This window comes from Bos mutus, chromosome 1 (assembly GCF_027580195.1).
Source record: "Bos mutus isolate GX-2022 chromosome 1, NWIPB_WYAK_1.1, whole genome shotgun sequence".
In the NCBI taxonomy this organism is placed as follows: domain Eukaryota; kingdom Metazoa; phylum Chordata; class Mammalia; order Artiodactyla; family Bovidae; genus Bos; species Bos mutus.
This window is the reverse complement of record NC_091617.1, coordinates 94756445-94773297: the sequence shown is the minus strand read 5'-3', so window position 1 is coordinate 94773297 and position 16853 is coordinate 94756445. Positions and strand designations below refer to the sequence as shown.

The window sequence follows — 16853 nt, the reverse complement described above, 5'->3', positions numbered from 1 at the left end:
TGGTTAATTTCCCAAGTTCTGTAGAAGTTGATTTTTGACAATTTTTGCAAGCATTTTTGTTGCTTTTATTTAGGAGTGGATTTGGGGGTGTCTTTCACTTTTCACTTGCATGCATTGGAGAAGGAAATGGCAACCCACTCCAGTGTTCTTGCCTGGAGAATCCCAGGGACGGGGCAGCCTGGTGGGCTGCCGTCTATGGGGTTGCACAGAGTCGGACACGACTGAAGCGACTTAGCAGCAGCAGCAGCAGCAGCAGCTACTATGCTACGGGGCTTCCCTGGTGGCTCAGATGTAAAGAATCTGCCTGCAATACAGGCTACCTGGGTTCAATCCCTGGGTCAGGAAGACTCCCTGGAGAAGGAAATAGGTACCCATTCCAGAATTCTTGTCTGGAGAATCCCATGAACAGAGGAGCCTGGTGGGCTACAGTCCATAGGGTTGCAAAGAAGCGACTTAGCACGCACGCACGCAGGAGGCCACATACATACTTGTTGATCAAGTCCTCATCCTTAAAGCAGGGATGACCCCTTCCTGTTTACTTTCTAGGACTGTGGTGAGGGATCACAGGAGAAGATACATATGAAGTCATTTTTTTAAATTTATATTTAATTTTTAATTGTAGTATAATTACAATATTGTCTTGGTTTTTGCTATGCATCAGTGTGAATCAGCCATAGGTATACATGTGGGGTCTTTTGAGGTGCCTTACAAATCCCACTTCTTATAAAAACAATTACTATAAGTAAATACAAATAAATTATAAAAACTGTAAAAATAGGGACTTCCTTGGCCATCCAGTGGTTAAGACTCAGCTTTCCACCACAGGGGGTTTGCATTCTACCCCTGGTTAGGGAGCTAAGAACCCAAAGGCTGCAGGGAATGGCCCAAAAAATAAAAAGTGTAAAAAGTTTTTAAAAATTTATAAAAATACTCTCATTTTTACCACCTATGCATCTCATGCTGTGATGGCTTAGTTTGAACAACTGTTTAGACAATTTAGTGAAAATAAGTAATTTATTTCTGCTAAGCATTTTGTGGGCTATCTTTTGTGAAGAGTTCTATAACCACACTATAAAAACACCAATAATTACTAATATGTCCCAAGAAACAACCATGCAGGAAAAGAAAAGCAGTTACTCACTCTCTGCTTTTAATTGTCCAAGGATGGAATTTTCTCCTCTGCACATGGTTCTGAAAACACATAAAGGAAAGAAACAATTAAAGAGATTTCAAAGGAATCAATCCCAATTGCAATGAGAAACGCTAGGCTGGAAGAAGCACAAGCTGGAATCAAGATTGCCGGGGAAATATCAATAACCTCAGATATGCAGATGACACCACCCTTATGGCAGAAAGTGAAGAGGAACTAAAAAGCCTCTTGATGAAAGTGAAAGAGGAGAGTGAAAAAGTTGGCTTAAAGTTCAACATTCAGAAAACTAAGATCATGGCATCTGGTCCCATCACTTCATGGGAAATAGATGGGGAAACAGTGGAAACAGTGGCAGACTTTATTTTTGGGGGCTCCAAAATCACTGCAGATGGTGATTGCAGCCATGAAATTAAAAGACATTTACTCCTTGGAAGGAAAGTTATGACCAACCTAGATAGCATATTCAAAAGCAGAGATATTACTTTGCCAACAAAGGTCCATCTAGTCAAGGGTATGAGCGACTGAACTGAACTGAACTGAATCCAAGTAAAAACAGAGCAAGTGCTTTTATGAGAAGATGCTATATAGGCTTTTTAAAAGTAAAGAAAAAAATATGAGTGTCACTTCTGTTACTGATGGGACAAGTTGTTTTGAGGTGGATAAATGGAAAAGTTACAAAATTGATATTAGATTTCAGAAAGTGAAAGTGTTAGTCACTCAGTGGTGTTCGACTCTCTGCGACACCATGGACTGTAGCCCACCAGGCTCCTCTGGAATTTTCCAGGCAACAATACTGGAGTGGGTAGACATTCCCTTCCCCAGGGGGGTCTTCCCACCCCAGGAATCGAACCTGAGTCTCCTGCACTGGCAGGCAGATTCTTTACATCTGAGCCACCAAGGAAGCCCAGAAAGAGATGTTATTTTAAAAAGATGGATTATGAATGAGTTTTCCCTCTTTGAAAAGGTAGCATTAGTTCCTTTGGAATTAAAGAAACTACTGTACCTGAGCCCTCTCTGTAAAGCTAGAAAACCCCTTAAAAGTGAAAAGTATAGTCTCAAATAGCTGGCTCTACTAATGGTTTTGTTTCTCAAGACTCTGATAATAGACGATGAATTACACTGACAAAACAAAAAATTCTATGCTCCATCTGCTTGCTCTATGAAAGTAATTAAAACTACACTTATGCCTAGGAAATGCTGATATTATTAAAGATGATGCCAGCAAATAGAGATGTTTTTGCATAATAAAAGGATATAGTTTCGGTTGCTGAACAAAAGCCAAACATGTTATTTCATTCAGCTGGTTCAAACCCAAGAAAACAGTCATAGAAAGTAATTACAATTCCAAAAATAATATTAGCATGGCAAATGAAGTGGATAAAACCAAATTAAACATTATGTCAGTGCCTTAAATACTTCAAAAGCTTTGTTTGTCATGTTATAAATCAGATAATATGAGAAGTGGGCAAATCTTCAAGTGTATAGACCAAAGCACAGGGAAAGTTTTCTCATACTGTCACCGGGCAAAATTATCCCAGAAGAAACAAAACATCTTTACTTGAAACCCTGGCAGACAGAAAGACACATGCTTGAAAAGTCAGAAAGAAACAAGAGGATTAAAACAAAGATTTCCACCATAATGGTACACTCAAACCACTGGAAGGCCTTAGATCATGAAAGGGGTGCCTCTAGGGAGGAGGACACAAGCCAGAGCACATCTAAGCCCCCACCTCCAATCTGGCCAGGGCCCTGAATCCTCATCTGCTTCACACACTGGGGGTTTGGGACAAGACCTTATTTGTCCCTTCCCCACAAAAGAATTTGATTAGAAAGGTGGGAAACTACAAATGGTTCTGAAAAACGGGATATTAAAAGAAAATATCCAAGTGCTAGTCCTTGCTCTGACATACGATCCTGATCAGGGCACTTTTGTGTCTCATGTCACAGGGTTTGTAACTGGGAGCTGGATTTATGCCAGGGCTGTTGCATTTACTTGTTACTAGGTCACTCTTCTCAGCTAAGTGACCCAGAAAGAATGCCAGGCAGGAGTGGGGGTGGGGGTTGGGGGGGTGGTTTCCATCCCTTTCTGCACCACCTCTCTATACTGCCCACCAGCTAGGACCTCTCAGTCCTTTCATCATCATCTCCTGGCCAAACCTGAAGCCTCGTGGGCCTTTTTGAGTGAATATGGACACTCTGCTTTTCAGAATATTGAGGAAAGGACTTAGCATTCCCCCTAAAATTCTAACAATGAGATGGTAGGGAAAACAGAATTAAAATTCCAGGAGACAGGAAAGAACCTTCATGCTTCACTTACAGGCAGAGACTCTTATTACCAACCTTGCTGAAGGATTGCTGCCTAGAATACTCATAAACCATCATGTGCAAATCATGTCACTGTAAGCATTTATTTATTTATTTTTTATCTACTTACTACAAGGAATATGGAAAGCTCATAACGATTTATGGCTTGAGGATAATTTTAAAATTATCTTTAAAATTAATTATGTATAAAGAACTTTATATAAAGTTCTTATCTCCATTTATAATATATATTAATATGTACTAAATCCCTGGTGGCTCAGTGGTAAAGAATCCACCTGCCAGTGCAGGACATATGGGTTTGATCCCTGGGTCGGGAAGATCATCCGGAGCAGGAAATGGCAACCTACTCCAGTATTCTTGCCTGGGAAATCCCATGGACAGAGGAGCCTGGCAGGCTACAGTTCATGGGGTTGCAAAAGAGTCAAATACAACTTAGCGACTAAAACAACAAATAGCAACAACAAATAACTAAAATATTAGTAATTTTATATTTGTATATATATTGTGTGTATATATCTCATAAATGGAGATAAGCACTCTCTACTCTCTTTCTCTCTCTCTCTCTATATACACACACACACATATGTGATAGGCAATTAGTATAAGAGAGAGACTAATATTTAAGTTCTTTTATACTTACCAAGTGTCCTAGGCCTACCATGTAAGATTTTAGGCTCTATTTGAGTTTTATCAACTAGTGAACAGACCAAGATTCAAATGCAAAACAAAGAAATGTGTCCATCTGTTCAACGCTCCACTGAATAGATGTGGAAAAACATTTCCATGCCTCCGGCCAGTTTACATGCATGACTGACTGAAAGCTGAAAGCAGAGGATTTCAGAACTTTGGCACCTGTAGTTGAAGTGCATTATTGCCTGTAGAGCATTTCCTCCGCCGGTTGAAATGTCTCCTTCAAAACCTGGCAGAAGTGGTATCACAACATACACCCGGTATCTCTGGCTTTCCCTGCAAAAATCAGACATAGAGAGTTTCATCACAAGGGAAAAAAGACACAGTAACAGTTAAAATTGACAGCCAAGCAGTTCACGGTTTTGGAGACTGAGCGAATGGCTTCCCACAATACCCTCTATCACGTTCCAGGCTTTGGCGGAGAAGGGCATGTTGCTAGACTGGAAGCCAGAAGTGGCGGTCAGGCTAACCATTCGTAACAACCTGAAAAATAAGCTGGACTTGGCAGTAAAGTGGGAACCGTATCCACTATCTCTCTACAGCACAATCCTTCCTAGGACAAAATTCCTTGTAAGAAGGCCTTGCGTGGACCCCATGGAAGTTAGAGAGGTGACAACAAAGATATTTGAAAAGATATTATCCTAACCATTTCCTGTGGACAGTAGGCATTCAGTTAGCAATCACTGAGTAAATGAGTTCCCACAGCCTAAATCTCGGGGGAAAGACAAGGTATTGGACCCAGGATATTTTCTAGTGCAGAAATCATCGTTCAGAAGCTCTGATTCACCCCTGAAAACTCTGCTTCAAATGCAAAATATTACCGTGGGTCCGTCAAGAATTTTAAGTAACTGACGTTGAGTTTTAAATCTCCTGCATATACAAAATATTTCTTAGCTCACTCTCCCAACTGATTAACAACAGCCTTTGAAAGAAAAGCCTTTGAGCTGCTTTTGCTAACTCAAGGATGTAACAAATGTTTAGAAGAAGAAAGTGTGGGTCCTTACTTTGATCTGCGTTCAGAAAGTCGGAAATTTGGAGAATTATGTTCAAATAGATACTGCCTCTTTGGAGGCGAGACTGTTAATGTCCTTATCTCTGGAAGACACACAGGAAGAAGGGCAAGTCTGGAGGTGGCCATGGTATCTACTATGGTCAGAATCTCACCCATTTATCTGAGAGGTCTACATTCTCACAAAGATGCTGCTGTGGGTTAATTTTCAAATTGGAATCTACCGAAACTTTTCATAATACATAATTCCTAAAGTACATTTTCTTTTAAACCGCTACATTTTTCTTTTTCTTTTTTTTTTAAAACTGCTACATATTTCTTTTGGGTGAATATTATTACTACTCTCAGAGGGGTCAGACTTCATTACTGAGGTCAGCTTACCAAACGAAGACTAGGGAAAGTGTGGCTTGAGACAGAAGCCACAGCCAACAGGACAGAGTCTAGAGGCCTTTGAGCTTAACTGCAGAGCCAAAAATGAGGAAATCTGAACTAGGGTACTGTAATGGCATGAATTAATCACTAGATGGCAAACACAGTTTGAGTTGGAAAATTTTTTTTTAAAAATATGAAGTGTTAAAAGTTCTCTGTCAGATAAGGGTAAGAAGCTCACATTCCTAGATATTAAGCTAGAAAATGGGAAGAACAGAAAGAATACCTAAGCTACTGTCCCACCAAGTGAAGTTGCTCAGTCGTGTCCGACTCTGTGACCCCATGGACTGTAGCCCACCACGCTCCTCCATCCATGGGATTTTCCAGGCAAGAGTACTGGAGTGGGTTGCCATTTCCTTCTCCAAAGGATCTTCCCGACCCAGGGATTGAACCAGGGTCTCCTGCACTGTAGGCAGATGCTTTACAGTCTGAGCCACGGTATTTAAAAGTCCAAATGAATTTTACACTTGAAAATTGACACCATCTGGCCTCAACAAGCTGGTCTGAGTGCAATGGTGTTTATCATTAATCACAGCCAGTTACAGACGTCTTTGGAGAAGGAAAGGGCAACCCACTCTAGTATTCTTGCCTGGGAAATTTCATAGACAGAGAAACCTGGTGGGACTGAGCACATATGCACATGGTCTCAACTGTTTTTACAGAATCACGTTTAGTCTGATTCTCCCAGACCCACACTCCAGTGACGGGACATCACTGCCCTCTGTTCAGAGGTACACCCGCACTAAAGCAGGTTAGCCAACCTAACTTGTCTGTCCCCAAGCCTGGACGTCCTTCTCCTCACAGGAACCCTCTTCCTCTTGCAGGACTGAGGACTGGCTCTTCGCGCCAGGCCATCCTGGATATGCCAGTCAGAACTGACTTGCTTCTGCCTCCACATTCCTGCTGCTCGTGGCAGGCATGCCTACTCAGCACCTTCTTTGCTTTACACAACAGTGACAGGTACGTCTGCTGGCTAGGATATGTGATAAGCCCTTTTGAAACACAGGACGTATGTCCACTTCACTTTCTATTTTGGGCAGTGCCCAACAGAGAACCTTTGCACAAGCATGCACCTGGTACTATTTGCTTTGAGAGGATGGGGTCTGGTTGGAAGAATGTTTGCTTCTGGAATACCTCTGATAGACAAGAGGTTCAACAGGATATTTTTCTTTAAACTAGATTACATCTTAGTTGAATTTTTTTATTGTGGTAAAACATAAGTATTAGTCAATCAGTCGTGTCTGACTCTTTGGGACCCCATGGACTCTAGCCCATCAGACTCCTCTGTCCATGGAATTTTCCAGGTCAGAATACTGGAGTGGGTTGTCATTTCCTTCTCCAGGGGATCTTCCCAACCCAGGGATTGAACCCACGTCTCCTGCACTGCAGGCGGATTCTTTACTGTCTGAGCCACCACAGAAACCAGTGGTAAAATATATGTAACATAAAATTTACCATGTTAACCAATTTGAAGCATACCATTCAGTGTTATCAGTTACTTTCACATCTTGTGCAACCATCATGATCTCTACTTGCAAAAGTTTTTCATGAGCCCAAATAGAAACTCTGATAATTTTGCAATAACTTCCCATTTCCCCTCCCTGCAACCTCTGGCAATGTCTAATCTACTTTCTGTCTCTAGAAATTTGCCTGGTCTAGATATTTCAGCTAAGTGGAATCAAACAGTATTTGACCTTCTGTGGCTGATTTTATTTCACTTAGCATATCTGTCAAGATTCATCCATGATGTAGCATTAGTCAGAATTTCCTTCCTTCTTATGGCTGAGTAATATTCTGTTATATGTAGAACCACATTTGGTTTATCTTGTCATCTGTAGGCGGGCACTTGTGATATTTCCAGCTTTTGGCTATCCTGAATAATGCTGCAGTGGATTTGTTATTGTTGTTCAGTCGCTAAGTTGTGTCGGACTCTTTGCAACCCTGTGAACTGCAGCATGTCAGGCTTCCCTGTCCTTCACTATCTCCCAGAGTTTGCTCTAACTCCTGTCCATTGTGTCGATGTTGCCATACAACCACCTCATCCTCTGTCACCTGCTTCTCCTGCCCTCCATCTTTCTCAGCATCTGGGTCTTCATCAATGAGTCAGCTTTTCACATCAAGTGGCCAAAGTATTGAAGCTTCAACTTAAGCATCAGTCCTTCCAGGGAACATTCAGGATTGATTTTCTTTAGGATTAACTAGTTTGATCTCCTTGCTGTCCAAGGGACTCTTGAGAGTCTTCTCCAGCATTGCAATTTGAAAGCATCAATTCTTCAGTGCTCAGCAGGGAATGTGGGCATATAATATTTGAGTCCCTGTTTTCATTTATTTTATATACCCAGGAATGGTGTTACTGAGTCACATAGTTATTCTATGTTTAGCTTTTTGAGGAATCACCAAATAAATTACATTTTTGAATGGATAACATATGCTCACAGAACAAGTCTTCAGAAGTGGAAGATTATACAATGAAAAAACTTCTTTTTCACTCCTTTGTCTCTAGCCTTCATTTCCCCTCCCTAAGGGCAATTCATATTACTTTTTATGTTCTTTCAGAAATAGTCTATGAACTTATAAACATATATATGCATTCTTTCCTTCTACACAAATGTTAGAATCACTGTAAACACGTTTCTGAATTTTTAAAAAACTAATTTATCAATGTATCCTGGAAATTCTTCGATATTTGCACTTAGAGAGACGCCCATTTTTAAAAACAAAATGACAGTATTCCAAATCCATGCCATGATATTTAAACCAGTTCTCTTTTGGTGGGCACTGAATCATTATGGACTTCCCTGGTGGCTCAGACGGTACAGCGTCTGTCTACAATGCGGGAAACCCGGGTTCAATCCCTGGGCTGGGAAGATCCCTTGGAGAAGGAAATGGCAATCCACTCCAGTACTATTGCCTGGAAAATCCCATGGACAGAGGAGCCTGGTAGGCTACAGTCCATGGGGTTGCAGAGTCAGATGCGACTGAGTGACTTCATGTTCATGAATCATTTCGAATTTTTTGCTACTCCAAAATTCCAAATACCTATTTTGCTATGTGTGCTGACACACATAAGTTGCTTTTCACATTGGTTAGAAAAATCTCAGAAGTAATATTTTTGGTCTTGAATACCAAGTATTTGTTATTCTGTGTGTAAAAGATAGTTCCCTTGTATCTTTGTGTTTTATTTAAAAGCAAAGATGACTTCAAAATGTAGACATTTGGAAATGTCCTATAAAAACCTTCAATCTTTGGACAAAACATTCTTGAAGAGTCAGTTTGTAGAAATCAGACTACTCACATTTTCTTGTTCTTGGGACTCTGTTAGTTCTTTGCTCTTTTTCTTTTTTCAATGTAGCAGTTTTTTAATTTCCTTAACAATGAAATTTTTAAGTTGTGTTCAGGAAATTAGCAGAAATGACTTAGATTTTCACTGCCATAAAAAAACAAAGGGCTCTGGAATTTTAAACTATACAACTGTTGCTAAGTTTAAGTCAATGAAGAGAAAATTTTATGTGCTAGCATGTCCAGTCTCCCTTCTTGATCCAGTCCCTAGAAAACAATGGTTCCTGGCTGCTAAGAATTCTAACCTCTTCTGAAACATCCTTACAATGTTGAGGTGGTGAAATGACAGCAGTTGGTGTAGGGCAAGAACCTGAGCCCCTACTGTGCAGAATTATTTATGATTTTAAAAGCAAAAGAAGAGCTAGTGGGCACCAGGTCATCATGCAGGTGATCGCTTTATCCACTTTAGTTCAGAACAATTTTATAAAATTGCATTCTCAGGCTTTTTGTTAAAATACATTTTTCTTTCAGAATTCACTCTCACAGCAGTGTTACGTACGATAGCTAGAAATTGGAAATAAATGTCCAATAATGGGGAGATGATTAACTAAATTATGTTATAGCCACTCATGGATATAACTTCTTACAGCCACAAAACAACCACTGTGATGGCTTCCTAGCAAAGTACTTCTGGTAGGCTACGGTGCTAAAACGGCCCTAATGCAAAGCTGCAATCACAAGACAATCACAGATGTGGCAGACTGATACTATTAACTATTAAATTTTTCTCCTTAAATGTGTTTACTTCCCTCCTCAGCAACTGGAGATATGAAGGAGGCCTTGCTCTAGGATGATGCTCTTACAGAGGAGTAAGGGCACAAAGATATCAGCTTCTTAGATTTAAGGAACTGGGTAGAGATCCTTTGAGCTGAAGCAGGAGTTTAAGGAAATAAGAGTGATAAAGAAAATGTGGTACAAATATACAATAGAATATTACTCAGCCACTAAAAGGAACGAAATTGGGTCCTTTGTAGAGACATGGATGGTGGACAGACCTACAGACTGTCATATAGAGTGAAGTAAGTCAGAAAGAGAAAAACAAATACTGTATATTAATGCATATATGTGGAATCTGAAAAAAATGGTGTAGTCATTTTTACAAAGCAGAAAATAGAGGCACAGACCTAGAGAACAAATGCATGGACACCAAGGGGTAAAGGCAACAGGATGAATTGGGAGATTGAGACTGACATATACACAGTATTGATACTATGCAGGCAGGCTGAGTCCCTTCAGGCATGCCTGACTCTTTGTGACCCCACGGACTGTAGCCCTCCAGGCTCCTCTGTCCATGGGATTCTCCAGGCAAGAATATTGGAGTGGGTTGCCACACCCTCCTCCAGGGGATCTCCCCGACCCAGGGATCAAACCCACATGTCTCATATCTCCTGCATTGACAGGCGGGTTCTTTACCACTGGTGCTGGTACGATGTAGAAAATAGATAACTAGAACTTACTGTATAGCACGGGGAACTCTACTCAATGCTATGTGGTGACCTAAACGGGAAGGAAATCCCTAAAAGGGGGATATATGTATATGTAGAGCTGGTTCACTGTGTTGTACAGTAGAAACTAACACAGCATTGTAAAGCAACTATACTCCAAAAAAATGAAAGTAAAATAAAGAAATGAGTGAGACTCAGGGCAGGGACTCTGTCCTTTGTCCTCAAGTAGAATTCCAGGGAGAACAGGACAGGCCCTATTCACTCTCAAACAGGATATGGAGCCTTGAGGATCTGAGCCTTGCTTCCAGGGAACACTCAGAAGTGATTATCAGCCTACAGGATGTGGAAGCAATAGAAGAGAAAGGACAGAAAGGCAGGTTTGAAAGGAGAAGGCTGAGGCCCCCAGGCTACATAAACATATGCCAGAACAGGTTTGAGCCAGATCCATACTAAGCGCTAGGAGCCCTTTCCAAACGACCCAGGGCCCTGAGAGTCTATACCAAGAATGTGGGAGAGGAGGAAAGACCAGGGAGCATCCTGATGGACTGAATATGAAGCAGAGATAACCACAAATCATTGAATTTGGTCACATTTATCAGGAAGTAACTAAACTAATTTTCCTTCTATTGTATAGAAGTAAAACTTGAGACAGAACTCTAAGTGAGTTTTGGGAAAAGGAAATAAATTACAATTCAGAAAGTATGTCTATATATGAATATGGACCAAAAAGAAAATAGGAAAATAAAAAGCAAATTGTCAAGGTGGTGAGAATGTGGGATCTCTAATATTTTTAACTTTTGTGATTGCTGAAATGCTCTCTGTCCCTTTAAAAACAGAGCCCTAATTCAAGCAGTGGCTTTCCTCAGGCTTCCCTCCTTGCTCTTCTCTCAGGTAGAATCCCCTCCTCCTTCCCCTCCCCCTCAGCAAGGTGCAGTCAGAAGAGGGGTCTTCTGCTCAGAGTAGGGTCTCAGGATCTATAAGACGGCCTCAGAGGAGCTCATTGTGCTTCTCCTGTGACGAGACACTTTACTTTTTGAGAATTTGAGATTTATAGATCATATTTCATTGCCATAAACATCAAGAGCTGGTATAAATCCTCTCGTTGTAGATTTTGCAGCAGTGAATGTTGCCAGAAATAATAACTGTGGTTGGGGCTTCGTGTTTCTTTATGGGGAGAATTGTACTCTACAGTGGTATCAGTTATGGGAGAGTTGGTCTCTGTAGCTTCTCTGTGGTTTGGGACATGGCCCATTTTATTTTGTGTTTGGCAAATCTTTTCAAATGCAGTAAACCTTTCTGGACTTCAAGTTCTTTCATCTGCAAATGAAGGAGTTGGTGAAAATTATTGCTAGTCCACTAGAAATGCTGGTTCTATTTAGCACGACTTTGCATATTATATGTGAGACTTTATAGATAGGACACTGCATACTGTGTGTGCAACACACATAATTTTTTTCATTGGTTGTTTTTTGAAAATGGCAAGCTTTAAAAAAATAATTTATTTATTTTTATGTATTATTTATGGCTGTGCTGGGTCTTCATTGCTGCTTGTGGGTGGGCTTTCTCTAATTGCAGAGAGCAGGGGTTACTCTGTAGTTGCTATGTGTGGGCTTCTGTCGTGGAGCACAGGCTCTAGGTACGTGGGCTCAGTAGCTGTGGTGCATGGACTTAGTTGCTCCACAATATGTGGGGTTTTCCCAGACCAGGGATCGAAACTGTGTCCCCTGCATTGGCAGACAGGTTTTTTTTTTTTTTTTCAACAATCGAGCCACCAAGGAAGCCCCCAAAATGGCAAACTTTTAAATGTAAGAATGTTCAGGGTTAGTCCAGCATGTGTAACTTAGACTTCAGTCTAGGCTTGATAACCTTCGGCAGGCATGTCCCTCAGTGCAAACAAGATGTCTCAAATAAGACTCGGAAAAATCTCTTATGAAACTACACTACAGCCCAGTCATTTTCATTCTCATTTCAAAAAAAGAATCTTTCCTTTCTTTCCTCTCTCTGCCAAGGCATGTGCTCAGACTCAAAATGATTGCTGGCCTCTGCCTGGTATTAATCTTTCTGCTGAGAAACCATTTATCTAATTTTTGGAATCAAATAAGAGCAACTAAATGATCTAAATCCAAACTTCTCCTGCCACATTCTGTCATCTCTGCCTTAATGTAACCTCTTCTCCAGGAATTTTAAACAATTTGGAGGTTATCCCACAAGGTAAAATGTGAAACCAGCCATGGGCATACTTAAATTTCATATTTTTATTCTTTTTTTTATTGTAACTGCAGCTTAAATTTCTTTAAGACAGTGATTCTGAAACATACCCAACGTGTTCTTTCAGCTTGGTACGCAAATTATAGGATATGGTAATTACAGGATGTAGATTTTTCTTTAAACCTAAGAAATATTTATCTATCAAGCAATTACTTTGAAAAAACGAAAGAAAATGTTCATCTGATTAAAAAAAAAATTAAGGTAAAGTATCTCTCCTAGATTTCTGGGAGAAATGAGAACACCTCCTCTTCCCCTGGAATGAGCAAAGTTTTGTAGTCAAGCTACAATGGTACAAGGTAAAGAGCACAAGTTGAAGTCCTAAAGACATGATCTGAGCCCCGGTTACACTCATCAACAGCTGTATGATGTAGGCAAGTTACCATAATCACTCTTGGCCTCAGCTGCCTCATCTACAGAATGGAAATCATTTGCAGCCATTTCATGTGAGAACTGATGAAAGAATTAAATAAAGGAATGCATAAAAAGCATGTTGGATTGGAATGACTCAAAAGTGATTTGATAACATTATTAATCAATCAACAACCAGTGATTTCAATTAGAAAGCTTGTACACCTTCAAATGCCTAAAGTTAAAGCAAAACTGAACTCACATTATGTTTTGGAATACATTTTATTTTATATTTGGGAGGAAGGTGTAATCCAGTCAATAATAAGGAATCCAAAAATTGATTCCTATGAGGAATCAGCTATAGATTTCTGGCAGGCCACCTCTAGACAGAATGTCAATCATGTGCCTCTACTTGTCACAAAATGAAGAAGCACCAGTCATAGGGAACCAAAGTAAGTTGTCCTTCAGCAATAGTCATCTAGTAATTTAAAATGGGTCTCATTCAACATCCCTTTAAGAAAAAGCTTGTTTCTAACATGAATATTAATTTCTAAATAATTGATAGAAATTAATAGTATTAATTTCTAAATAGTTGAACCAGTCACCCTAAAGGAAATCAACCCTGAGTATTCACTGGAAGGATGCTGAAGTTGAAGCTCCAGTACTTTGGCCCCCTAAAGTAGAGAGCTGACTCATTGGAAAAGACCCCAAGGCTGGGAAAGATTGAAGGAGGATAAGGGACAACAGAGGACGAGATGACTGGATGGCATCACCGACTCAATGGACATGAGTTTGAGCAAACTCTGGGAGATAGTGAAGGACAGGGAAGCCTGGTGTGCTGGGACTGCAAAGAGCTGGACACAACTTTAGCGACTGAACAACAACAACAATAAACAGTTGATTTGAGAATTGTGATTCTTTATCCCTGCTCGACTTTAGTGTGAGCTAGCACATTTCCAGATGATGAATATCATGGAAATAACATAGTAATTTCTTACATGAGCTGGTCCTTGACAGTTTTCAAATTGCTTTCACATCTATTCATATGGGTTAGGTAAAGCAGCTATTATTATTCTCCTTGTTGGTGAAAAAAATGGAGTGCCCAGAAAGGCAGAAGTGATAGATTCGAAAGGTCATATGCCTGTAGACAACAGAGCTGGGAAGAACCCAGATCTCCAGACATCCGGTTCCCAATTACTTTCAGATTCTCCAGAGGAGGTTCCTCATACCATCACTCATGGCCAAACTGTAAGCATCATCTGGCACTATTCTACAGTTGTAGGAAGCATGAAGAGTTTGAGAAATTTTCAAAACTGTAAATCAAAATATCAAAATACAGACGCATTTAAATCAACTTCCTATTTCACTGCATGTGTCAACTTCGTAGCGATAACGGTGCAAAATGCAGTTTCACTTACAAATTTTTTACCAAGGCAGCAAAATCATGCATGTGAAAGTTCCATAAGCAAAAATGGTTTCATCCTCAGAAACCATCCATGTGTGGCATACGTGGTTTTACATTTTCTAGTTGGATCAATCGGTTATACTCTGTCTTTTGGCTTATTCAGACATAGTACAAAGTGCCAATGTTAGGCTGTGGATTATGATTTCTTCTCCCTGATCTCTAGTCCTATTTGAGCTGTCAAAGACAGAATTCTAGCTGGTTGAGAGCTGGTCGCACCTCCAGGACAGTTTTGGTTTTTAGAGCAGACCTTTTGTTTTCTGCAGAGATTCCCACAGCTATTTTTGGTTCAGCACTGGTGAACAATATTCTGAGGCTCTAGGTTATGAATCAGAACATGGAGGCTTGGCCTGGTTCTGTAAAGAATTATGGACGCTGAGAAGGAACCAGGAAAAAGTAAGGAGGTCAGAGAACTCATTATAGGAACTGGTGTGGGGCTGCCAGTGCTGGTAGAATAGTTAGCAATTTAAAGACTCCGATCTCTCTAAGGTGGGAGGGCTCTGGAAGAGAGCCTGTGTTCCTTGGTCAGGCTGGCCGAATACTGATTGCTGTTTCCCTCCATCTGCTTTGTGATGAATTCTATTCTTTTCCCAACAGCCAAAATTATACTTGTTGCTAGGCATGTGACCCTGGCAGGGCAGTTCTGAGACTGAGAAGAGTGGAAGGAAGAGAGAGGGGTAAGCTTGGGGATGGCCCATGATGGCTCTCAGTGAGAAGGAAGCTGTCTACAGCCTCCTTTTACCTGTTTCCTAAGAATACAAGCTCACAGGTTTGAAATTATTCCATAAATAAATATTTTATAATTTGGAATTAACACAGGAAATGAACAATAATGTGGAGACACAGAGAAGGGGGGAAATGTGAAATATGATTCCGGGATACGTGTGTGTGCCCACTGGAAGTCTGAATGAGTGATACACACGCCACTTTGCAGTGACTGTCGAAGCAAGTGGGACTACTGTGAGATCCATGTGAAATGACACACAGTGAATTTGAAATCTGATGATTTCGTTTCCCAGTTTCTACAGAATGAGCTTGAAATGGCCCATCTTTAATGTGCTCTGTGAACTCCCAGGCATGAGATAAAATCTGCAACAGATGCTACCTTGCCAGGCTCTCTAACCATGGATCCGAGGGTCACTGGGAAATGTTCCATCAGAATATATCTTAAAGTTCTTTCCAGCTCTAAAAAGTGCTATAATTTTAGAAGAAGTGCAAATTTCAGAAGACAAATTAATATGCTAAGGAAAAATATCCTTTCAGGTTCCGAACAGTTAAAAACAAATCTTACAGATACTTATTAAACCATATACTATAGGGAACTATTAACTGGGATGAACGAAGCTGAGATTCATCCTACTCTGATTAGCTGATCACAGCTCCAAAATTCATGATTCACTGCTCAGCCCAATGAGCACATTTGTCAACTAAATGTATTTTTGTGACTTATTTCAATTTCATGAAAAAATTATTTTTCTTTTTTGTTCAATGTGTTTTAGAGATCAAGAGGACACTCCTGCATCAATAAAATGCAAGAGTTGACAGAAATATAATGCAGTTTTGTAAACGTAAAATTGTTCCCTAAAACTGGGAGACTGAAAAGGATGCAAGGAATCTCTCTGTGTGTGTATGTTTAACTGTAAACAGACTGTTTTTAAGTTATCTCAGAAACAGTCTTATGGTGACTTTCTTAATAAAAGCATTTGAGAAGGCAAAGTATAAAGATCATCTGTAAAAACACAGACCGTCATTAATATTTATAGCCATATATCCTGTTCTAGGGGCTTCCCAGGTGGCGCTGGTGGTAAAGAGCCTGCTTGACAATGCAGGAGACTTTAGAGACACAGGTCCGATCCTTGAGACGTGAAGATCCCCTGGAGGAGGGCACGGCAACTCACCCCAGTATTCTTGCCTGGAGAATCCCATGGACAGAGGAGCCTGGAAGGCTACATAGGGTTGCAAAGAGTTGAACACGACTGAACCAACTTAGCACGCATGCATGCATGCTGTTCTAGATGAGTACTACATCATCTTGGCTGTGCCCTGGAATTACTTGTAAACATTTATAAAATAAAAGTGCCTGGGTTCCCCTTCAGGAAATTCTGATCCAGTAAGGCTGGAGTGGAGCCAAGCCCTCTGTGTTTTTGTGAAATGGTGATTATGATGCGTAGAACGGATCCTGCAGCATGGGTGAGTCTTGCGCCGCACTGCTCAGAGGCCCTCACTGTGGGCTCAAGACAGCCATTACCTCAGCTGCTAAGACTGCTGGCTGCTGCCCCTCACCACTCATGCAGGGTGGTCCTTCTCAGGAACTGACCGCCAGAGGCCAAAGGAGCCTGCCTCACTCTAGGTCATACCCATTTCCCGGAGTCGGCCTACATCCAATGA

General features: G+C 40.7%; 1 protein-coding gene across 8 annotated transcripts in view; it reads right to left on the bottom strand.

Annotated features, from left to right (window-relative positions):
- Nucleotides 1-16853, bottom strand: part of PLD1 (phospholipase D1) — a 273608-nt gene that overhangs the window by 86851 nt on the left and 169904 nt on the right. For all 8 annotated transcript variants that reach the window (XM_070373231.1, XM_070373235.1, XM_070373213.1 and 5 more), the window contains 2 exons: nucleotides 4328-4441; nucleotides 1142-1191 (listed from right to left, as the gene is read on the bottom strand). In XM_070373231.1, the coding sequence (XP_070229332.1) occupies nucleotides 1142-1191; nucleotides 4328-4441 (164 nt within the window). The remainder of the gene's footprint in view (nucleotides 1-1141; nucleotides 1192-4327; nucleotides 4442-16853) is intronic.